Below are 24,637 nucleotides of genomic sequence, written 5' to 3' on the forward strand. Positions count from 1 at the left end.
CAGTCTATCTAGAAAGGAAGGAAGGTGTAAAGGTGACTCTATATTTGGAACATTTTGACACCTGCTTCAAATCTGAGTCAACTTTAAAATCTCAGGATGTTGAATCATATTAATGAGTCTGAAATACTGTTTAATTTTTATTCTGTAAATTGTAAATTTTGTAATTTTTTTGTTTTTTTTTCCCTTAATAATCCCAAAATATGTTGTGTTTTATATCTAAGGTGAATTAAACATGATGAATGTGAAGCGGATACTTTAATTTTGTTATATCGCTTTCACCTCTTTCCGGTCCATCAAAGCCAAATGCCTGTTCTGAATTCTAACCAATCTGTAAAATAAACCTTTCTACACACATCTCCCCTCGATTATTGAACTAAGTATTTATACTAATGTTTATGTATTATTGTTTGTAAAAGGTAAGTTTCTATGTTTTATATAGATTTTTTCCGGATTAATATTTTTGATCAGGCAGACAGAAGGCCGACCTTCACCAGTGACGGGGTCTTTCTGTGAGACTCAGCAGTGATTCCGCGTTTAAATGTGAAACTAAAACACGCCAGCTGTAATTTCTTGAGTGTTTCTGCTCCGAGTTTATTATTTAACAGTAAATAAAGAGATTAATAGCCATGTTTGTGCGGTCGGCAGAGCGAGAGCTGTGTTTTAAAGGCTTTACTTTAATTACGGTGAGTTTCAGCAGAAATAAATACGCGTGGTGTTGGAATTCATCTGCAGGGAGCTCTGTGTGTGTGTGACGGTGGTGAGCTCACTGTGTGTGTGTGTGGTGGGGGGGTGACGGTGGTGAGCCCACTGTGTGTGTGTGTGTGTGGGGGGGGGGGGGTGACGGTGGTGAGCCCACTGTGTGGGGGGGTGACGGTGGTGAGCCCACTGTGTGGGGGGGTGACGGTGGTGAGCCCACTGTGTGTGGGGGGGGTGACGGTGGTGAGCCCACTGTGTGTGGGGGGGGTGACGGTGGTGAGCCCACTGTGTGTGGGGGGGGGACGGTGGTGAGCCCACTGTGTGTGTGGGGGGTGACGGTGGTGAGCCCACTGTGTGTGTGTGGGGTTGACGGTGGTGAGCCCACTGTCTGTGTGTGTGGGGTTGACGGTGGTGAGCCCACTGTCTGTGTGTGTGTGTGTGTGTGGGGTTGACGGTGGTGAGCCCACTGTGTGTGTGGGGGGGGTGACGGTGGTGAGCCCACTGTGTGTGTGTGTGTGTGGGGGGGGGGGGGTGACAGTGGTGAGCCCACTGTGTGTGTGTGTGGGGGGGGGGTGACGGTGGTGAGCCCACTGTGTGTGGGGGGGGGGTTGACGGTGGTGAGCCCACTGTGTGTGGGGGGGGGGACGGTGGTGAGCCCACTGTGTGTGTGGGGGGTGACGGTGGTGAGCCCACTGTGTGTGTGTGTGTGGGGGGGGGGGGGGGGTGACAGTGGTGAGCCCACTGTGTGTGTGTGTGTGGGGGGGGTGACGGTGGTGAGCCCACTGTGTGTGGGGGGGGGGGTTGACGGTGGTGAGCCCACTGTGTGTGGGGGGGGGACGGTGGTGAGCCCACTGTGTGTGTGGGGGGTGACGGTGGTGAGCCCACTGTGTGTGTGTGGGGTTGACGGTGGTGAGCCCACTGTCTGTGTGTGTGGGGTTGACGGTGGTGAGCCCACTGTCTGTGTGTGTGTGTGTGTGTGGGGTTGACGGTGGTGAGCCCACTGTGTGTGTGGGGGGGTGACGGTGGTGAGCCCACTGTGTGTGTGTGTGTGTGTGTGTGTGGGGGGGGGGGGGGGGTGACAGTGGTGAGCCCACTGTGTGTGTGTGTGTGGGGGGTGACGGTGGTGAGCCCACTGTGTGTGGGGGGGGGGTTGACGGTGGTGAGCCCACTGTGTGTGTGGGGGGGGGTGACGGTGGTGAGCCCACTGTGTGTGGGGGGGGGGTTGACGGTGGTGAGCCCACTGTGTGTGTGGGGGGGTGACGGTGGTGAGCCCACTGTGTGTGTGTGTGGGGGGGGGTGATGGTGGTGAGCCCACTGTGTGTGTGTGTGGGGGGGGTGATGGTGGTGAGCCCACTGTGTGTGTGTGTGTGTGTGTGAGGGGGGGTGACGGTGGTGAGCCCACTGTGTGTGTGTGTGGGGGGGGGTGACGGTGGTGAGCCTACTGTGTGTGTGTGGGGGGGGTGACGGTGGTGAGCCTACTGTGTGTGTGGGGGGGGGTGACGGTGGTGAGCTCACTGTGTGTGTGTGTGTGTGGGGGGGGTGACGGTGGTGAGCCCACTGTGTGTGTGGGGGGGGGGTGATGGTGGTGAGCCCACTGTGTGTGTGTGTGTGGGGTGACGGTGGTGAGTCCACTGTGTGTGTGTGTGTGTGTGTGGGGTGACGGTGGTGAGCCCACTGTCTGTGTGTGTGTGTGTGTGGGGGGGGGTTGACGGTGGTGAGCCCACTGTGTGTGTGTGGGGGGGGGTGACGGTGGTGAGCCCACTGTGTGTGTGGGGGGGTGACGGTGGTGAGCCCACTGTGTGTGTGTGGGGGGGGGGGTGACGGTGGTGAGCCCACTGTGTGTGTGTGTGTGAGGGGGGGTGACGGTGGTGAGCCCACTGTGTGTGTGTGTGTGAGGGGGGGTGACGGTGGTGAGCCCACTGTGTGTGTGTGTGTGTGGGGGGGTGACGGTGGTGAGCCTACTGTGTGTGTGGGGGGGGTGACGGTGGTGAGCTCACTGTGTGTGTGTGTGGGGGGGGTGACGGTGGTGAGCTCACTGTGTGTGTGGGGGGGGGGTGATGGTGGTGAGCCCACTGTGTGTGTGTGTGTGGGGTGACGGTGGTGAGTCCACTGTGTGTGTGTGTGTGTGGGGTGACGGTGGTGAGTCCACTGTGTGTGTGTGTGTGTGTGGGGTGACGGTGGTGAGCCCACTGTGTGTGTGTGTGTGTGTGTGTGTGTGGGGTGACGGTGGTGAGCCCACTGTGTGTGTGTGTGTGTGTGTGTGTGGGGTGACGGTGGTGAGCCCACTGTGTGTGTGTGTGTGTGTGTGTGGGGTGACGGTGGTGAGCCCACTGTGTGTGTGTGTGTGTGTGTGTGTGTGTGTGGGGTGACGGTGGTGAGTCCACTGTGTGTGTGTGTGTGGGGTGACGGTGGTGAGCCCACTGTGTGTGTGTGTGTGGGGTGACGGTGGTGAGCCCACTGTGTGTGTGTGTGGGGTGACGGTGGTGAGCCCACTGTGTGTGTGTGTGTGGGGTGACGGTGGTGAGCCCACTGTGTGTGTGGGGGGGGTGACGGTGGTGAGCAGGGTGGCCGCGGGTCCTTAAAAAGTCTTAAAAAGTCTTAAATTTAATTTTCCTAAAATAAGGCCATTAAAAAGTCTTAAATTGTCTTAAATTTCAAACCCCATGGTCTTAAATTTTCAATCTTAAATTTATGGAGATTTTACTCAGTCATATCGTTAAAATGTGGTACACTTTGGATGGGGAAAAAGTTTAATCGTTTTTGATGCTCACAATTATACCGCGCAGGCTCTGAATCCACCGGTTGCTAGACACACGTGTGCTTGACAACCACTCAGTGCCTGATCTGTTGTGTCCTATCGTTTGAGAGAGAGAGCAGCCCCGCCCCTCTCTGCTCCCTGAGTGGAGCCCCGCCCCTCTCTGCTCCCTGAGTGGAGCTCGTCGCCTTGGTAACGGTGCAGGTGCAGGGAAAAGACAATATGACAAGCAGAGAGCGCTTTTTCTCAGAGTTCCCTCTCCTTGAACAACGCTGATTTACACGGAAATGACAGGAGCTATTCACAAAATTCTTTCACATTGAGCGCTACAAGGCTCCCATGAACACATTGATGTAAGTTTTTTGTCCCTAGTATAAAAAATGTGGACAATAGAGCGAGTTAAAAACAAGTGACTTTTCTGATTTTGCAGTCAAAGCGCTGCCAGGTTTATAATGGGAGTCTATGGGGCAGCGCGGCTGTCCTCTCCTTACTTTCAGGCTTCTCATTCAAAAACTGTAAATCCTATCGCTCAGGTAGATACATTGTGTGAATCAAGACAAGTGTGACTACTACTTTTGAGAAAATTGTGTGTAGAGTGAAAATTGTGGCTGAAAACACAGTTTAAATGAGAAAGTTAGAGCTTTTTTTTTTTTCAAGCTGCCTACACTCTAATGGCCCTTTTCCACTACCCTTTTTCAGCTCGCTTCAGCTCACTTCAGCCCGACACGGCTCGCATTTCGACTACCAAAAACCAGCACGACTCAGCTCGTTTCAGCCCTGCTTAGCCCCTAAAACTCGCACCGTTTTGGAGTGGGGCTGAAGCGAGCCAAACCGTGCCGACTGAGGCTGGGGGCGTGAGCAGACACTCCCCTGTGCACTGATTGGTGAGGAGGCGTGTCCTCACATGCCCACACACGCCCCGCGAGCGCGCTGGGATCTGTAAACACCGCAAACCCGGAAGAAGAATAATTACGAATTACGAGAATTTCTGAAGCCTTATGCGCCTCGCCTCATCTATACGCTCTTGCCAGTATCTGTTGGCGTTGTAGGTGACAACAAGCCACAGCACCAAGACCAGCAACACTAACGACTCCATGTCCTCCATGTTTATTGTTTACTATTCGGGTCGTGAGACTACTGCTTAAAAGCTCACTGAATCAGTGACAGACAGAGCATCGTGGACGAGTTCGCGGAGCGCAAGGCTCGCCGTATGCCCTTCAAATAATGCGCGCAGTAGGCTATTGATGTTTTATTATGAGCCATGTACAGTATGTCGCCTAATGTTTTTTTGTTTCTGAGTTACATGTTCGTTTGAAGGACTAATGTGCACCCCATAGTGTTGAAATTGGTAAACACAGTGCATTCAGTGAGGTTTGCACCGCCCTCCTTTTATTTCTGACTCTTCCTGTCACCGTTGCAACCTCTGAGCGCTCATTCGTATGCCCTTCAAATAATGTGCGCTATTGATGTTTTATTATGAGCCATGTACAGTATCCTAATGTTTTTTGTTTCTGAGTTACATGTTCGTTTGAAGGACTTGATGTACTAAATAACATATAGTTGCACCCGGTAGTGTTGAAATTGGTAAACACCGCAGTTGCGGACATTTTGTAGCCTAAAATGATGTTATGATAAGCTTTAATAAAATGCCCGGTCATTTGCCCCGCCCCCGGCCCGGCTCTGACTTGTTCCGCCACTGTCACTGATGTCACTGTTTGCGCTGCTTAACGACATCACATGACGTCCACCCACTTTCGCTAACTCCACCCAATGTGTCCACCCACTTCCAGCCAGCACGGTTCAGCGCGGTTGTAGTCGAAATGCAACTCCAACAGCCCCGCTCAGCCCGACTCAGCTCGACTCGGCACGGCACGGCTCAGCCGCGTTTGTAGTGGAAAAGCGGCATATACTCCTGAGCCCCACTGGTGTGTAACGCAATAGACACCCATTATAAAGTCTGAATTTCTCCAGATTTGCTCATGGTGTTTGATCTGTGACTGATCAAAAAGTATAGAACCTAGCAAAAAAGTTGAATGCCAGATCCACACAGGAGAAGTTTGTCTCCGTTTTAAAGTTTGAATCATGTCTCTAGGTGAAAGCATGCCAGAGCAGCGGATGTTTGAAAAACATTGAAAATGTGCGATTTTTTTCAATTAATTCCATAGAAAATGAATGGGAAATTTTGTGTGATTTTTTTCGCAACTACGTCGCGAAAAAAATCATAGAATGCTGAACAAAGTAATAGCATAGTGAGTCCGATCGAGCCGCACGTTTTGATGTATTGTTTGTCTGTGTGCGATGTACGGTTATTGGGTTATTCGAAATCGGAATTTGTACAGAAGATGAAAAACGGAAGAACAAGAGTTTGCTGTGCTTTGCTCCCTATATGGAAGTCAATAGTTTGCAATGCATAGCACTGCATCACTAATAATAAACTCCTGTGCACGCAGTTCCCAGGATTAAATGTATTTTCCACAGACCATTTATTTATTCACTTTACTCAAATACAAAGTAAAATGGCAGTAAATCATCTTTCTTTTCTTGCGTATTGCATCATGAGGCGTTCCTGGCTTGTAAATCTCTTATTTTCGGTGCATGACAGATTCACGCAGCTGAGCATGCTATGAATTAACAACGACAACAGTCTGCGGTGGTGGCTACACAATTACACACTCGGTGAACATTTCTCCATTTGTGTATGCAAATCAGGGCTTTGAACCAGTTCAAGGAACGAAAACCGGGAACTTTTTCTATTTCACATGGAACAGAAACGAAACCAGAAACTTTATTATTTTTTATGTTCCGGAACAGAAACGCTTATTAAAAATAATGGTAACCGGTTAATACTGGTTTTTATTTCGTTCCTCAAAGTTTCCGTAGCCTACAAATAAAAAAAGTCATTCTTCTCCTGCACAAGTTTCTATGACCCGCTGGGGTTCACTTCCTGTGTGACGTTCGCTGACTGAATGGAGAGAGTGGGAGGGTGGACTACTATCACGTCTCCACATCTTAAATAAGAGGTAAATATTGCAGTCTATCATTATTCAAAAACGTCAATTTCAAACACGATATCAATATATTTGTCCACGTTAATGAGAGGCTTGCGAACATTAAATGACGTTAACCTCTGTTAGCCTATCAATGCATACAGGGCTTTCCACTAAGGCTCATACTAGCCAGCCATGACAAATAAGTAGCCAGCCGGGGGGGTGTTAAACACAAAATAAACTCCGCCGAGTGCGCGCGCACACTACTGCCTCTGCCGAGCACGCGCACACCGCATGTCGGGGCCGCGGATCAGCGAAGTCGGCGGGAAATTTGTGGTTATTATCGGTACAAACAGCGCGAATCACAACTTAAATGAGTGCGGTTCAGTTTGACATTATTGTCAGTCCGTTAGATAAACATTTAATTTTATTAAAATCGAAAATTAATATTTAGAACCTGTGGGCTACAAAAATAATAGTCATTAAAGTAGCCGGCTGGACTTAATTGTGTGCCGGCTGTATGGCCGCAGCCGGCGCTTGTGGAAAGCCCTGTATAGGGCCTGACTAGCCTTTGGTAACACACTAAACGAATTATCTTTCATTTTTGGCACTTTTTCTGTTTGTGTAGGTGGGAAGACATACTGAGAATCCAAATCGCCAACATTTGAAATAATAATTGTTTTGAATTATTTCTTGTCTTATTTAATGAAGGTTGTAATAAAATTAGCCTACATTTGGCTTAAGCTGGATGAGACAGAGACATAATTTTATAGCCATTTGTTAAACAGCTGACAGGGAACGTAATTAACCGTTCCGGGAACGAAATTTTTTTGTTCTAACCGGTTCGGGAACGTCTATTTAATGGTGGAATCCAAAACCGGAAACGTTAAAATTCCGTTTCTGTTCGGAACGAACCAATAGGAAAAAAATTCTGGTTCAAAGCCCTGTTGCAAATACACTCCAACGACTCAGTTTGGTTTCATTTACAACCAACGGTGTCTTTTGATGCCAGCACGTAATTGAACGAGAGAAGACTGGTTTACCGGTGACAAAATAAGCGTTATCTCTGCTTCTGTTCCCTCTGATGTCGCCTCCGACGGCCCCGACACACTACTGCCTCCGCCGAGTGCGCGCGCACACACACCGCATGTCGGGGCCGCGGATGAGTTACTCTCCCTTGATCAGCGAAGTCGGCGGGGAATTTGTGGTTATTATCGGTACAAACAGCGCGAATCACAACTTAAATGAGTGCGGTTCAGTTTGACATTATTGTCAGTCCGTTAGATAAACATTTAATTTTATTAAAATCGAAAATTAATATTTAGAGCCTGTGGGCTACAAAAATAATAGTCATTAAAGTAGCCGGCTGGACTTAATTGTGTAGTCGGCTGTATGGCCGGCAGCCGGTGCTTGTGGAAAGCCCTGTCGAATCAGCTCTGCGCATGCGCCGTGCGGCACAAAAAAATGGCAGCCACCATGAAGGAAGGAGATCCGGAGTTTTCAAACATTCGCTTAAGTGTGAAATCGCAAAATGGTATTCTAGCGAACAACAAAATAGTAAAGATTCAGAAAAACAAATCATTCAGTGATCATTTTAATAGTGTAATTTCATCCGAACTCGGCCTAACGCTCGATTTAGAACTACAAAAAGTCCGTGTGTCGGACATTTTAAGTACCTTTGTAAAAGTTTTGCAAATGTTGCAGTCAGCATTTAAAATGCTAACTTAAAGTTTTTGTACAAGTTTCAGTTGATTAAACCGTCATTTTATTAAATGTGTCTGCTTTTGTAATAAAAAAGTACTGAAAGAAAAAGCAAACACAGCACTGCGATTTCTTATACATCCATTAAAAAAAAATCCCTCCCTCCCGACTGAAAATTTTTTTGCTCACCCGGTGGACAGGAAACGGATTTTTTTTTAAGGATGGCCTTGGATTCAAACGTTGTGACTGCATTCTGATTGTCACATAGTTACAAGTTTATCCTTATATTGTGTTCTGAGTGTGTGAATGCCTGTCAAGGAAAAGAAATGAAGTACTTCTACTAGAATAGTGTTTTCTGGTGAATGTTTACAAGAACAATAAGTTACATTAAATTTATATAGTTTTTTTTTTTTTTTCAAAAGAGTACGTTTTTGCGTGACTAGATTTGGTCTTAATTTTTTTTGGAACATGGTCGTAAAAGTCTTAAATTTAACTTGGACAAACCTGTAGACACCCTGGGTGAGCTCACTGTGTGTGTGTGTGTGTGTGTGTGTGTGTGTGTGTGTGTGTGTGGGGTGACGGTGGTGAGCTCACTGTGTGTGTGTGTGTGTGTGGGGTGACGGTGGTGAGCTCACTGTGTGTGTGTGGGGGGGTGACGGTGGTGAGCTCACTGTGTGTGTGTGGGGGGGTGACGGTGGTGAGCTCACTGTGTGTGTGGGGGGGGGGGTGACGGTGGTGAGCTCACTGTGTGTGTGTGGGGGGGGGTGACGGTGGTGAGCTCACTGTGTGTGTGGGGGGGGGGGTGACGGTGGTGAGCTCACTGTGTGTGTGTGGGGGGGGGTGACGGTGGTGAGCTCACTGTGTGTGTGGGGGGGGGGTGACGGTGGTGAGCTCACTGTGTGTGTGGGGGGGGGGGTGACGGTGGTGAGCTCACTGTGTGTGTGTGGGGGGGGGTGACGGTGGTGAGCCCGCTGTGTGTGTGTGTGTGTGTGGGGTGACGGTGAGCCTGCCGTGTGTGTGTGTGGCATAGGTCGCGTTAACCGACAATTGTCCGTCATTGACGGATTTTTTTTTTTAGCTATGACGGAAAAATCTGAAGGCCGTCGGTCATTTTGACGGATGTTTACCGTTACCATTACCAATAACAATAATAGCCTAATAATAACAATAATAAAACATAATGAAACACACAATTGAAATGATTGGCAAGTTGTGGCAGAGTTTTCTTACATACAGTATACATAGTCTTCACTGCCGTCACTTTCAATCTGAGCCGACGTTGCGGTGTCTTGATGTTCAGTGCATCATGTATACACTGTAGCCACTGCGCAAGGCTGTTCCGCCCATCGCGCTCCTGACCGCGCTCTCACTTTTCTAACCACTAGCACAGTGAGGTGTATTAATGTTTCCCTTCTCTGCAGAAGACGCGTCATTTTTGCTATTAAAAAAAGAGATGCATTGGGTTGTGTGTGTCGTTTCCCTGCCTGTACGTCTTAATGCAATAGCGCTCATTTAGGCTAGCTGTTTTCTTGTTTTTAAAATGAAACAAATGTCGATTTATTGTATTCTTCCCCAGCAAGCTTAGGAACATCACTGCTCGAATATCTGCTAAACTATCATTTTAATGAGAGCACGGGTAGACAAACTAACATTTAAACATAACTTCGTTTTATTTAAGACCTTCCGTGTCAGCCCACTACGGGTCACCGCGGGGTGCAGCTGCACCACTGGTGCAGAAAGACCGCATGCTGCAGGATTTCCTCCCTATGAAGAGAGGACTAGCAGGGTCGGGAAATCCAACTTTCAGAGGCTCTTGCCGGCTTCTGATCGCTTCCCTGGGAGAAATGTTTCCCGACTTGAGCAGACCTTTGGCTGAAGTGGCGCTGGTTATTCCAGTCTCCAGTGCCGCAGCAGAGCGCGGGTTCAGCCTTCAGAATAAAATTAAAACGTCAATGAGAAGTCGTCTGTCCGAGGCAAAGACGCAAAATTTAATGACAATTGCCTCGGCAGCAGTCTCCATTGACGACTTTGATTATGCACAAGCGAGCTGCCAATTTAAATCCATGCGGGCCAGAAGGAAGGTTTGAGCTCACGCAAACAGGTCAGATTAGATTGTCACTTAAACCGTTGTAGTTCATATTTTAACTGCAATTGTCTTGTTGCGTTGTAAAATAACATTGTTCATATGCCCGTTAAGGCTCAACAGCCGCAATGTTTTTAGCGGAGGGAAAATGGGTTCACAAGTGACCGAACATCAGAATCTCTGTTCATCTTTTTGCATCATAAATACATAAATAAATGATTAAATAATACAAGCTTGTTCTGTGAATTAATTTTTAAATGAAAATGAGTCCATGAAAACACAAGTTATTAAATATATAGCATTTATAGCCTATATACATTGTCATTTAAAAGTTAAAATAAAATGACAGATAATAGACAATGACGGAATTTTTACGATCCTGTCCGTCAAAATGACGGACAATGAAAAAGTCTAACGCAACCACTGGTGTGTGTGGGGGGTGACGGTGGTGAGCCCGCTGTGTGTGTGGGGGGGTGGGGGTGGTGACGGTGGTGAGCCCGCTGTGTGGGGGTGGGGGTGGTGACGGTGGTGAGCCCGCTGTGTGTGGGGGTGTAATGTAGTAACGGTGGTGTAATTGTGTTTCAGCCCGCGGTTTCGGTGGGGAACGTGGGACAGCTGGCCGCAGATCTGATCATCTCCACACTGGACATGGTGAGAGTTGGACACTTCCACACGGACTGCCTGATCCCCATGGCAGGAAATAATCCATACAGCAGTGGTGAGGATGACGCGGCTCTGCTCAGCACCAACGCTGAAGGTCAGATCACATCACTCGCTAATCACGCCGAGGTCACAGGGCTGGACACCAAAACTCAGGGTGATGGAGAGAATAGAAAACAGAATGGAATTAAAGTGAATATTATTGGACTGAATTAAAAACTGACTAGAATAAAATGGACTTGGGTGGAATGCAGTGAAAGAGAAGATAAAATGGGGAAAAAGACAGAAGATAGAATGGACTGTAATAATAAATTAGAAAAAATGGATAAGAATTGAATAGAAAATAAATAGAAGTGCATGTCATAATCACTTCATACAACAGGAAATGTACAGCTCCATAGTTACCTGTGAGTTACTTTGTGCCCGACATAGTGAACTCATGTAGCAAATAGGGAGCTATTTGGAACTGCGCACCTCTAAGTGCCTTATATAGGGTTTTAAATGATGGGCACTACACCCTGTTTAGTGCACTAACTGCTCAGTAGAGAGTCATTTAGGATGCAGCTCGTGAAATCGCACTGCTTCAGCCAGAAGGAGATTACCTGCACTACATCACACATACTCTATAAAATGATGCCTCCCTATACAGACCCTATATAGTGTACACTACATAGGGTATGAAATAATGCTTTACAGTGTCCATGTAGTAGGGGTGGTTTTTTTGTGTGTAATAAACAGTTATTTAGCAACCTAAGGTTTTTTGTTTGTTTGTTTTTTTTTCCTCTGTAGTTTACTGCCGCAGTGATTTGCAGTTGGCCGTGCTGCAGATACGTACGCCCATTGTGCCGGTCAGTCTAATCCCTGCACTCACATCATACTGGTTCTAATACGTTACTGTTTCTATAGGAACAGATTAAAAACGTGTAAATGTTGATGTGATTTAGTTTTCTGTAAGGAGAAGTGTTTACCGTTTCTGGAAGGAGTCTCCAGTGTTGGTGCTTTAACAGTCCGAGGTGAAGCTGGAACTTTATCTTCAGGACAGATGATTTACGTTGCACTTTTTTTTTAACATATTTTAAAATGGACGCAATTCGAATAAATTTTAGCAGGAAAACGAATTTCACATTCAGATTCATCTTAGGGGTGGGCGGGGCCCAAATCATTTTTTGACTGCTGATTGGTTGAGACTTGAATCTGAATTTTAAATGTTTATTTAATGCAAACTGGGCCAAAGATTGTGATCAAGTTTAAAAAATAAAGAATAAAAAGTTGGGATATAAATTGTAGTGAAACGATTGCCCCTCCTCCCCTCCACGCTGGAAAATAATATTAACGATAATGACGATGGTGTCCCTGAATCGTACTTTACTTTGACGTTTCTGTTTCAGACGAAGACGAAATCTTTCCGGAAGATTCTGGTGTCCTGGATTAAGACTAGTGGGTTTTCCAGAACGGTGCTGCTGTCCAGCTGCCACGCCCACCAGCGAGACGACCAGCAGCTCCTCAGGTACAAACCAGACCGTGCATTATATCTGTTAGTTGTATAAATACACAGGTGACTATAGAAAATTGTGCGTGCTGATTGGTTGAGAGATTCAGACTATTTCTTGATCATCATCTCGAGTGACTTGGCAAAATGGCGGCTGATCGTTTCGTCACGGTAAGTGAAGAATTACAGATGATGAAAGAAAACGCTGCTCCTAAAAGCACTAAAGATGCTCCGAAGTTTGGTCTGAAACTATTCAAAGGGAAGGCGGGATTCAAATAAATCCCAGTGATTTCAAAACAAAGTGTTTTATGTGACTTGGTGTAGAGAAGTGACACAAGTCTGCGCTGCAAAGTTATTACATTTACTGTACATGAAGATTTTGAAGACCTTTTTTTTTATTTAATAGTCACCTGTGTATTTATTACTAAAACTATTATCCGCCTCAGGCTCAGTGAATAATAACCTCGACTTTGGTGAATAATTGTAAATTAAGAAGGTTCTTTAAGGACAGACTCATTCTCTTAATATTTCAATTTATTCTATCCACATTCCCTGGATATGAGCAATTGCACGCTCTGATTGGCTACTCTACTACTAGGATATCCGCTAAAATACTGTGAGTAGAATAAAACAAAATGGTGGAGCATGCTGCTGAACCAACTGAGGACGAAATAAAAACTACTCAGAAACAAAACCCAAAAAATAAAAAAAGCAACAAAATATGGAATGGAAGGATTTGATGGTAAGAACTTTTTTTTAATTATTTTTCAATTATTATTATCGCATTTGTCACAGATCGCTCCTGTCGTTTCACTGGTTTGTTTATATTCTAAGTGGAAATGATTTTATCAGATGTTTTGAATAAAGTTTTTATTTATCAAATCTGCAAAAAATAAAAATGTTCTATTTCTCAAAATCCAGTGAATGTGGATAGAGTAAAGGTTATTCCACTCAATCTCGTTGTATGTTTCGGTGCTACGCGCCTCGTCGGCTCTTGTACGACTTGATTTCGTGGAATAACTGTTAAATATCCGTCTTCATTAAAGAAGCATTTTGACCAAAATGGTGCAAATGATTTGCCTTTTAATAATGATTTTTTTTTCCTCCTGGTTGCTGTGGTGAATCAGCTCTCCTCTGAGATACCTGCTCACGCCAGCTCTGCAGGGGGACACGAAGGGGATGGAGACGGAGGAGACGCTGCAGAGTTTGGGATGGAGGGAGATGGAGAGAGTGAGCGCTTTCCCTGGAATTACTGATTCACACACGCAGTGTCTCTACATCCCGGGAGGAGGCGTCACTAAAGCGCTCTACAGCGACTGGTGCTGATCCTCATCTCCGTCTGACTCTGTGTGTCGTAAACATTGAATATTAACAGAAGGACTGTGATTGAGGAGTTGAGACGTGTGTGTGTTGTCTTTAGCTGTAGTGAGAACGTGTCCATGGTGGTGCTGCTGCTGTTCTGCTCTGAGGGAGACAACGTCCCTGACGCCTTCACACTCCTCAATCACCTCAACGACTGGCTCCACCTGCTGGACAAACCGGTCAGTGCCTCAGTGTGTGGATATTTATATTACTGTATATCACAGTTAGTTAATTATGGGATGGAGTTTTTCTGGAAGCTCTTGTGTGCAGAGACAGAACATTATTTGTTTACTTGGACGCTTTAATGTATTTAATTATTTCTCAGCTTTCACTTTAGTTCATTAGAGATGATGATGATGATGATGATGGGGTGAGGGTTGTGATTCGTGTCTCAGGTTCAGGGTTCTGTTCCGTGGAGAATCCCGTCGTCCTGGAGGCTGCTGTTTGGAAGCGGTGTTCCTCCCACGATCTTCTGAACTTCGCTCAGACACCGGAGACGATGACGACAGGACACTTTTCTGAACCATCACTGAAGTCTGGACTCTGTGTGTGTTTTTGTTTCTCCCTCACACAATATTCATGTTATTCCAAACTGCTCCGTCTCTTCAGTTCATTCAGGAAGTAGACGGAGTCACTGGATAATTTTTTCAGCATCACATGTATCCCATAATGCAGTTCAGGGGAAGTGTTGACTGTAATTTTTGACACACAACTGGTGTTACAGGCAAAACATCTTTAAAACGTAAACCTTTGCCAAATTCTGTTATTGTTAATGTTTTAGTGTAAAATGTCTGATTGCTCAGGATGACGATCTGTTCGCTGTCTGTTGTAAACGTTGCTGGAAAAGACTTACAGCTCGAGTTCTGCCAGTTACAAATAAACACCTGAACACCACGTGATCTCTGAGCAAACGTGAACTCAGTCGTGTGTTAATAATCAAAAACCTTTTATCGTCCAATCCTGTGGTTAACGCTGGCTCAGAAGGTGTTGGAGAATTAATCAACAGCAGCGCACACACATTAATACTGCGTTAATGAGCTCCTTCTGATACGTTATGGTTTCTATAGTAACAGCTCACTCACAGGGACTCGGAGGGACGGAAGGAGTCTCCAGTGGCGCTGCTTTGTAACAAACCTGTATCTGGTTCGTTGTCAATCAGCGTTCTCATCATGTGACCAGAAAACTCAAATGTAGAAGCTCCGTCCCAGACTCTCCTCTCGGCTGAAACCAGTTCAGACAAACGAAACCTAATTTCCACTCGCGTCTGTTTACACGTTAACATCTCCATAGCAACAGCTGTCTTTCAGTTGGATATTAATTTTTTTTTTCTGCACTTCCACCTGTCTTCCCAGCAGCTCTCGGCTTCACGCCGAAGCTAAAAAGATCACGTTCAGACAGAAAGCCCCCCATCATATTACACCATACATCAATCTGTCAGGCCGTTGTCCAAAATTTTAAATCACACACGCACTTTAAAACACGTCCCACAGCCGTGCATCACTTTCACTCACCATTTCAACACTTTTAAAGATTTACATATTTAAATGTAAAACACACTAATGTTTAAAACTTTAATGCTCAGCCACTGAAATGATGGATCCTAAAAGGTTTTTGGGCTGAAATGAACAGCTTTGAATAAAATGGTGCATTTATTTTTCCATAAAATAAAATAAACTGTTGAGGTACAGAGTGCACTATGTAGGGAGCATATATAGTGAATAATGTGAATTTGGTCAGATTTTTGTGTTAAGGAACGTAAATGTCAACAAAATTATGATTTTGGCGTTTGCTTTTCTTAAAAAAAAAAAAAAAGTTGGTGTAATTTAAACACTGTGTAGCTAAACATATACACATTAATATGCAAATCCATTCAAATATTTAGAATAATTAAAATGGTCATTTTTAAAAGAACAGCCCTAGAGGGAGGTAGGTGTGTGTGTGTGTGTGTGCGCGCTCGCCCGTGTTGAAATGTAGACGTGGATTGTGGTACACAATAAGACAAAATGTACATGCTCATTTGCATACCCCACCCCCATTGAGTAACTCCGCCGAGACGTTTATTTTGTAAAAAAGTGGAGCTTTAATACAATGGGACGACAGCGCCGCTCACTGATACACAAACTAAAGACAATGCAGCGTTTTATTTCACTCGAGAAAATTCGTAAGACTTTTTTTCCTGTCGTTCCTCTTTAAAGCGAACGCGTCGTCTTATCAAAAATAGTTTTGTTTAATTCTGCCGTACCGCGGTACCTCTACAAGCACAGCAGGTCTCGGACACGAGCGAAGCTCCAAAGTCGTCTCTGATATAAAAAATAGAGAATTTCAGAAATAACACAGTTGTCTAAGAAAAATAGGATGTTACAAATCAGTGATGCATAGAACTACAACTTCAGATGTGTAGAATTAAAACTGAAACTGAGATCAAAGTCAAGGCGGTGCGCTCGAGTCCAGCGCCGCTCTGCTGGTGTGTGTGTGAGAGAGAGAGAGAGAGAGAGAGAGGGAGGACACACTCGCTCCTCAGAGAGTCCATGCTGTAAACAGTGCAGAGGAGTATTATGGTCTGGAGATCCCTGCAGCGGTTGCCGAGGCGTTAAGTGTCGCTGGTCGTTCTCGCTCTGGAAACAGAAACCACAAGTAAAACTTTAGATTCATTTCATGATTGTGGTTTTATTTTAGAAAAATGAAATAAAAAAGCTCATAATGTCCCCAATCGAGACGTTTCTGGCGTTGTGAGGCTAACGTAGCGAACACGGAACGGAAGCTACTTCTAGCCAACAGTTTAACACGGTGCAAACTGTACACCTTAAAAAAAAAAGTTTCTCAGTGATGGTGTTTACACACAAACAGGTTCATAAAATAGTAGAATAAACGATGATGTAAACTGTATATCTATCTTCTGAAGTATAAGTATCGTCCTAAGGCCACGCCCCTTACCAGCGTGTGATACCAGAATGGAGGCGTGATTCGACCCCGAGACGGTTTTAACTCTGAATTTGTACTTCAGTCTGTCTTTATAGATTTCACAGAAGTCATAATGATCTGGAGGCCGTTATGTTTCCGTTACCTGTTAGCAACATTAGCCTCATGGTTACAAGAAGCAAACGACATGCTTCAACAAAAGGGCGTGTCCAGAAGTCTGGCTCATCTCCACAGTAATCTGTGTAAATACGCCACGTTCCTGACGTGTTTAAAGGTGCGATAATCTGTTTATTTTTCCTGCTGACTGTTCAGATAAACAGAAAAAAAATCATGGAATTGATAAACTGGTCTCCTAACGAAATTGACAGTTTTCTCGACGAGAAGCCTGGGTTCGGGGGAACCCGTCTGTCCTGCCGGAACGTTTTCTGTGAAGGACATTGAGGACATCTGCCTATTCGGAACCATGATTACAGGACTTTTGCTGATTGGATTAGGCATTGCCCTGGTTTATCGAGGAAATCAGACAACGGTGACAGCTGTTCAAAGCCCCACAAAGCTGCCCGACATGATTGAAGCGGTGGGCAAAGCTGTCAGCACTCAGACTGTGGATATTCAGAACTTGAACCGCAACATGGATGACATCATGGAGAAGCTTTCGGCTTTGCAAAGAAAACAGACTGGAGACCAAATTGGACAAAATGGACAGAAATGAACAGACAGAGTGGATGTGCAAAAACGTGTCTGCTCGCCCCAAGACCAAACAATCCCAATCTTATCTGCTTTCGGCTCCCTGAGACAGCACCAGCCTCAGCCAAGGCCGTTGCTGGGACAACTCCTCCCCCTGAAGGTCACTGCTGTGAGACGCTCTCGCATTCCTCGCATTCCTCCTCCCACTTCCCGCAGTCGCCGCTTTCACCCCCAGTGTGACAAGCGGGTGGGTGACCAGCGCCCTCATGGCTGCAGGAGCGGACAGCTGCTTGCTTGCGCTGGGCTACCTCTACCTCCTCCCCTGATCGCCCCCCCTTCCCCCCCTTCTAGTCCTGTGTTTATGTTGTAAAGTGTACTTGTGTTATTTTGTGCTTATGTGCTGAGGTTTTTTAATGTTCCCACACTGTACTCCCCACAGGAGCATAGGGTGGGGGTTGCGTTTTTCTCCTCCCCTCTCTTCGTGTTACTCTGTGATTTTCTTTTCTTTTATCCCTGTCCTGTCTACTCCCCCTCTGTCAATTGTGTGTATGCATGTAAGGACAGGTTGATGGTCAATTTCACTGGTACAGTGATAAAGGGTTCATTCAAAACATGTAGAACAGGACTGTGGCTCGGGTCGGAGCGCTCGTTTGTGTTTATGTGGGTCTCCGTCAGTCAGTGTCAGTCTTTTTTTTTTTTTTTTAGCCACACCCGCTCCAGAGGGAAGTGCATGGTGGGATCAGTGGTGCCGAGCGCAGACACATTTTCACCAGTCGTTCCTTTTCCACCAGTAGGGAACGGGTTCTGTTCTAGTTCTCACATCAAATTTTGACCTGTTCAGAGCATTTCGACCAAAAATAAATTGGTTTGGATCCTGAAAAAGTTGATTCCCAGTTGGAACCAAAACGTAGCTAGTATTTCCAGTGTGAACAGTGATGACATCAGTGGGCGTGTCATTAGTTTGGAGAGGAAGCGGAGAGCACGCAACGGAAAAGGAAGCATCTTCAGATAAAAACAGAATAAAAGCTCGGAGGTAATTAATGCGCTCCGCCATCTTGCTACTACTGCTGTGTATCGTCCCACGCCTTCCGTTCACGACATCCTTGATTACAATGGTTCTGATCAAAACGTGGGCTGGTTCGCAAGCTGGCAATAAAGAATCCGGAACAGAGCCGGTTCCAGAACCCGTTCCCTGTTGATCAAAAAGCAGCTTGTGAGCAAAATCTCCAGTGTAGCGCAGCCGTGTGAGTCACCGTTAAAACCCCGCCCTGGATTATTTTCCTCCATCAGCACATCCCCTGTGTGTGTGTGTGTGTTTATTCTTTGTATCATATTACCGAGAAACCGCAGAGAAGTGTAAACCCATCTGTCCGACAGCTTCGGGAAAACTTGTTGGAAATTTCCACTGGAGACTCCTTCCAGGAATGTTACAGAAACATTTCCCTGTGGTTTTCCTTTCAACGTTCCTGAGAGCGAGCTGTTAGAGAACGCACCTTTAACCAGTCTGGACTGTGGTTTGGTTTGAGGAACACACGGAGCGGCCCTGATGACGCCACTCGGGTCGGAGGAACAGTGAAGTCGTCCACGTGCGAGTCCGTGATGAGCGATCAGCGTTACAGCCAGCTGCTACGGCAGATCAGTAACCGGCTGATTTTATGTCTACAGTGTGATACACGAGCATTGTAGAGACCACGCCCTCAAAGCGGGAGGAGTCTTTTACAGTTTTCTGCTCATTTCTGTTTTTTTTTTTAATCGTGAAATTGACACTAAACTTTCCTCTCATGTTCACACGTCATAAATTTAACACACAGGTTCCCACAGCGTCTTTTCTAACGACCCCGGACGCCGGCAGCTCGTTCAGGCTGTCAGTGATGATGAGAATATGATCCCCGAGTGGGACGTGTGTACGATTATTTTATATGTAAAGCTCTGAAACACTTGCCGTGACGTCATGAAGGACGTCATGATCACGCATTTGCCTGTTAAAGCCAGCGCTGCTAATAAACACAAAATTAAATAAAGTAAACAAAAGAAACGAAGCGGGTATCGCAGTCATGCGCTCATCCTGTGGGGTCAGCAGTGAAAGTGCAGCGTCACACATGAGATTACACACAAACACACTCCGCTAACACAACCCTGCGTTCTCAAACTGCGCTTTGCACCAAGACTCTGCACACTGAAGCTGATAAATGCTAATGCTAATAAATCACGACTGTTAAAGAGCAACTCCACGTCATTATAATCACGGACCATAAGCTGTACTCTAATTCTATTATTTTATCACAGACAGGATCCAAGGACCATAGTGTGAACATGTACAGGGGAGCGGGGCTTATTTCCTTCAAACGCTTTTCTGTGTAACTGTTTGCAGAGAAGCAGCTCCATGTCCCGATGCTCCCACCACCACGCTTCACTGTGGATCACACGCAACGTTCGTCTAAAAAACGGTAAAATAGGACTCTGTGCTCATTTGGCAGAGCAGTTTAGTGCGAAATGTAGAAACACAGATGATTGTGGTGCGGTTCGTTTCTGATTGTTCAATAATCTTTACCTGGCGGAGTTTTCACTACACCTCATTTCCGTTTATTGGCGTTCCACACAACTTTCTGATTAGCTTTGCACATTTCCTCAGCTCGTACAGCAGCGTCTCATCTCACACTTACGACTAATACACTCTTCTTCTGTTGATTAATAGCGGCTGATAACCAACTTTATGTACAATACCGCCACCTTCTGGTGATAGTAACGCATCACTTACTACCAGGCGCCTTGGTGCTGGTTAAAACAAGGGAAAATCTTTTAAAGGCAAGATGATAGTCATAATAATGGTTTGATTTTAAAAAAATATATATTTTAAGGACTATTTGAATATTCGAAGTTGTGGTCCCGTGAACTTTCCGCCTGCGGAACCTTTAAAGTCTTTGCTGTCGCTCTGGCAGCTTTCTCCATCTGAGTGAGCGATGTTTTATAATTGTTCTCGGAGAACCTTAGGAAGCTCCTTCACCATGACCGTTACTTATTGTGTGAAGTCTTTCCAATCCACAGCAGCGCGTTTTATAAGGACAAGAGATGCACGATTACGGATGTAAACATTTAAATATGTTTTTAACAGTATGGCAATTATAATGTTAATTAACCTGATATGAAAGACACTATGCCTGAGGACTGTGACCCCGCCCCCTCACTGAGACTCTGCAACAGACTCGCTGCAAATTTTAAATCACATATGATACATCATCATCATCATCACCGATAACATCCTGCCTGCGACAGTTTTGGCCCAGAATGCACATGGAGCGTACGGTGAGGTTATGGTCGAGCCCCAGTGATTCCGTCAAAGACAGAGATGCAGAAGGCGTTGCTCTGTTGGAGTTGCTCTTTAACCGCACGATAATGTCACACCATGCTGCATTTTCCCACTCCAAACTCAAAGCCGTGATTAGCATGATCGGAATTAGCATCAAGCGCCACACAGCACAACGTGACCTCATGGCCAATTTCCTCACATACAGCCTGGAGGTTTGTGTGCAGAGGCCCGGGTGAGCCCAGGCTTGCGGTGCGGTGCGGTGCGATGCGGTGCTGCCTTGGCCTCGGCCGGGAGAGGGGTGGGGTCAGAGTTCGCCTCGTCACGTACAGCAGATGCAGCCCAGGCTGTGTGAAAGAGGCGCAACACAGTCAGCTGGAAAAACTCGTCTCTTGAGTAAATATAATTTCAGACGGGAATCCTGCATCGCCACATCACGATCGCTAAACCGTCAACTAACCACGGAACAGATCCAGTTCATACTCGGACATCATTCAGTCATGTTCTCTACAACGTGACCTTCATTTTCGCTCATATGCAGATGACACACTGCTCTCTCTACCTTCACACCAAACCCTCCTTCCTTCCTCCCGCTCTCCCTCCAACCACCATGAAATTAACGACTAACGTCCTAAAAACTCAACATCAACAAATCAGATCTTACAGGAGCAGCACGAGAGTCCGTTTCCCGTCAGAAACCAGCTCATCATACCGGACTCCATCTTCACGCAAGATCAGCTGAAACACCAATTCCTCCTGCGTGATGTTCTGCTTGACTTCTCCAGCACGCCCAAAACTCGGCTGCTGAATTTCTCGCACGATTCAGCACCATTACGAACTACTTCAGCACTACTGCGTCCGTCTCTGCTCACTACACCGTCATCAGTCTCGTGTGTGTTTAAGGCAAATCTTTCAGGGATTATACAGGAACATGAATGAAGTTCAAACCGCGCAATATAACGACAGTAACAGCAGAATAAAGGTCTTAAGATGTGATTTCAGGCTTTGAATATTCGTTACGATTTCAGAATGAACCATTTTTCAAACAAACAATCGTTACTGCAGTTCAAAATAAACCCAGTAGAGGGCGATGATACAAACGAACTGAAATCAGTTAGCTGTGTGCATTTCTCTTTAAAATTCACAGTCTAAACAAATCATCAGACAGTGCGTCAGACGCTGAGGATAAAATAAAAACGTCCGATGATACAGTGGATTATAAATGTAGATTATCCTTCAAAACATTTTAAAAACCTCACTGTGCCTCGACAGTCCATCATTCGCTCTCTGGATTTCAGCTAATTATCACAAACCATAGATTTACATAGAAGACTAGATGCCTCACCACGTATTCCAGAACGTCCGCACAGGGCGGCCATCTTACCACAGGCAAGCTTTTCCACAGAATTTGCGGTACACTGAGGTAAGACCACTGAGGTGCTTAAATGTTTATCTCGCTGAAATTTTGACGTATATACAAATGGTTTGATTTCTTAAAACATTATTAATGCGGTTGTAATTCTGGGTGCTTGAACACGATAAAATCGTACCTTTTCTCTTCAAAAACGACTTACTGCAGCTTTGTAACACTCTAACACTGGTTGTGTCCCTATTTTTTAAGTTTAGACTCCACCACATTGCCAAGATGACAACCCTTTCCTTCCAGAACAACAGCATGAGACAGAAGCACAACAAAGCAGGACTGTTTAAAGGGCATTAGCCAAATATACAGTGTAAACATTTTCAAGGGGTGTGAAGACTTACGCAAGCACAGCCCAGCACTCCCATTATGATTTACAGGAAATCAAAGTATTGACTTTGATGACAAGATGATGTGTGTGTGTGTTTTAATTGTAGATGTTTATATCAGTATGTTTAGTTTTATTTTAACTGCACATTGGAGCCTAGTCAAATGAAATTTCAATCTTCTGTGCTAACATATATTGACTTTGATATGATAATCAGCTTTGAATGTTCTTTTTGTAAATGTAAAGATATATCTTTATCCTTGGAAGTATAACCACATGTGATTAATTAAATGCTTTTTTTGTCACAAACTACCGTGAGTCGCTGTCACTGTTTTATACTATTACTGACTCGGGCAGTGCATTTGTTATTATGCTGTGATGTGAGTGTGCATTTGTTATTATGCTGTGATGTGAGTTTGCATTTGTTATTATGCTGTGATGTGAGTTTGCATTTGTTATTATGCTGTGATGTGAGTTTGCATTTGTTATTATGCTATGATGTGAGTGCATTAGGTTTTTGAGGTGGATGAAGTATTTCTGAAGTTTCAGAAGTGAGTAAGCTGTTTATTTAACTTTAGCTTCCCCTGCGGCCCTATCACATGTAAAAATATTTTCACTAAAAATTGGAAATAAATTGTATGGTTATTTGTCCCAAGGCCGCAGTTATCCATAGTTAGGCTTCTCACAGCATAGGAATTTCAGCATGTATTTTTTTTAAAACATAAAATGATTATTCATCATTAATATCATAAATACATACTTCCGTTTGTTTTTTTTTATATAACAAACCAAACTGTTTGAATATCAATTGAAATTTGAGGAAGTTACGGTCATCTGAAAAGTACATATCGCTACCAACACAATGTAATGGGTAAGCCAGCTGTCTGAGGTAAGATGGCCGCCACGTGCGGACGTTCCACTTCGTTGACGGGCAACGGGGACGAGGCATCTAGTCTTCTATGTAAATCTATGTCACAAACTGCAGCTCGAGCACAGAATTTCAGTACTAGCTAAAACATCAAACACAACCTGGAAAGATGGGGGAAAAAAAAAAAAACACCACGATACACACACATATATCTGACTAACAGCTGCTAGAAAAAAAATATATGAGCCCAAACCCGGCTGCCTTCATTAAACTGATCAGAAAATGTTTTGTGAACATCTCAAAGTAATGCAGCTTATAAAGGAAACCTGTTTGTGTTTGAGCAACGAAATTATGTTGAAATAAAACAACGTCGTGTGTGTGTGTGTGTGTGTGTACACACACAGATTCGTGTTTATTTTCATGAAAGGTGCCAATAATTCTGGAAGGCATTGTATATTGTGAGTGTCACCTTTTCCTCTTCTTCTCTGTCTCGTTTGTCCTGGGCTTCGGCTGCTTCTGAGGAGCTTTCTGTGCAGAAATGGAGATCTTCTCATCTCTCTGTCTCTTGCGTGCGCTGGAACAGAGGAAGAGATGAACAGAGGAAAGAAAAAGAAAACGTCACGCTGGCAGTTAGAGCTGAAACCAGCACGTTCATGTAAATAAACGAAGCCGTGTGACAGAACGTGGACAGAAGGACAGACGCTCACTTGGCCGCGCACGTCTCTCCGTCCGCTTCTCTTTCATCTTTTGTTGTTTTTTTCGCTCCATCGGTCTCTCCAGTGCCGTCCACTCGGAGCTTCCGCGTGCCGTTGTAGCGCTCTGATGGACATTTGGGTGGCGACGGAGACTCGGTCACACACACCTGATCCTCTCTGGAGAGCTCCTGCCACTGTTTCTGAAACACACACACACACCTGTCTGTCTGCATCAATTTATCTTTTCATCTGTTTGAATTCACCTGTCTATCTGCATATCTACCTGTCTGTCTGTTAGTCTGTACTTCTACAACCCCGATTCCAAAAAAGTTGGGACAAAGTACAAATTGTAAATAAAAACGGGATGCAATAATTTACAGATCTCAAAAACTGATATTGTATTCACAATAGAACATAGACAACATATCAAACGTCGAAAGTGAGACATTTTGAAATTTCATGCCAAATATTGGCTCATTTGAAATTTCATGACAGCAACACATCTCAAAAAAGTTGGGACAGGGGCAATAAGAGGCTGGAAAAGTTAAAGGTACAAAAAAGGAACAGCTGGAGGACCAAACTGCAACTCATTAGGTCAATTGGCAATAGGTCATTAACATGACTGGGTATAAAAAGAGCATCTTGGAGTGGCAGCGGCTCTCAGAAGTAAAGATGTGAAGAGG

At 45.2% G+C, this 24,637-nt stretch overlaps 2 protein-coding genes across 2 annotated transcripts in view; one reads left to right on the forward strand and one right to left on the reverse strand.

Moving 5' to 3' along the window:
- Positions 1-506: 506 nt before the first annotated feature.
- psmg2 (proteasome (prosome, macropain) assembly chaperone 2) lies at positions 507-14,632 on the forward strand. Its single transcript, XM_060942414.1, has 7 exons — positions 507-683; positions 10,808-10,979; positions 11,672-11,730; positions 12,271-12,389; positions 13,499-13,690; positions 13,792-13,912; positions 14,129-14,632. The coding sequence occupies exons 1-7, from the start codon at positions 627-629 to the stop codon at positions 14,207-14,209; spliced, it is 801 nt and encodes a 266-aa protein (XP_060798397.1). The 5' UTR covers positions 507-626; the 3' UTR covers positions 14,210-14,632.
- Positions 14,633-15,789: 1,157 nt separating this feature from the next.
- ptpn2b (protein tyrosine phosphatase non-receptor type 2b) overlaps positions 15,790-24,637 on the reverse strand; it is a 33,450-nt gene continuing 24,602 nt past the window's right edge. The window contains exons 8-10 of the mRNA XM_060942413.1: positions 23,967-24,154; positions 23,729-23,833; positions 15,790-16,348 (exon numbers count right to left, since the gene is read on the reverse strand). Coding sequence (XP_060798396.1) covers positions 16,324-16,348; positions 23,729-23,833; positions 23,967-24,154 — 318 coding nt within the window. The 3' untranslated portion in view covers positions 15,790-16,323. The remainder of the gene's footprint in view (positions 16,349-23,728; positions 23,834-23,966; positions 24,155-24,637) is intronic.

The sequence above is a fragment of the Neoarius graeffei genome, chromosome 16, assembly GCF_027579695.1.
Source record: "Neoarius graeffei isolate fNeoGra1 chromosome 16, fNeoGra1.pri, whole genome shotgun sequence".
NCBI lineage: Eukaryota > Metazoa > Chordata > Actinopteri > Siluriformes > Ariidae > Neoarius > Neoarius graeffei.

Excerpts from the sequence above, each read along its gene's own strand:
- psmg2 (XM_060942414.1), top strand. The coding sequence starts at position 627 with ATGTTTGTGCGGTCGGCAGAGCGAGAGCTGTGTTTTAAAGGCTTTACT. Across the intron at positions 12,390-13,498 it reads GACGACCAGCAGCTCCTCAG|CTCTCCTCTGAGATACCTGC; the intron begins GTACAAACCAGA and ends GTGGTGAATCAG. Across the intron at positions 13,913-14,128 it reads TCCACCTGCTGGACAAACCG|GTTCAGGGTTCTGTTCCGTG; the intron begins GTCAGTGCCTCA and ends TTCGTGTCTCAG.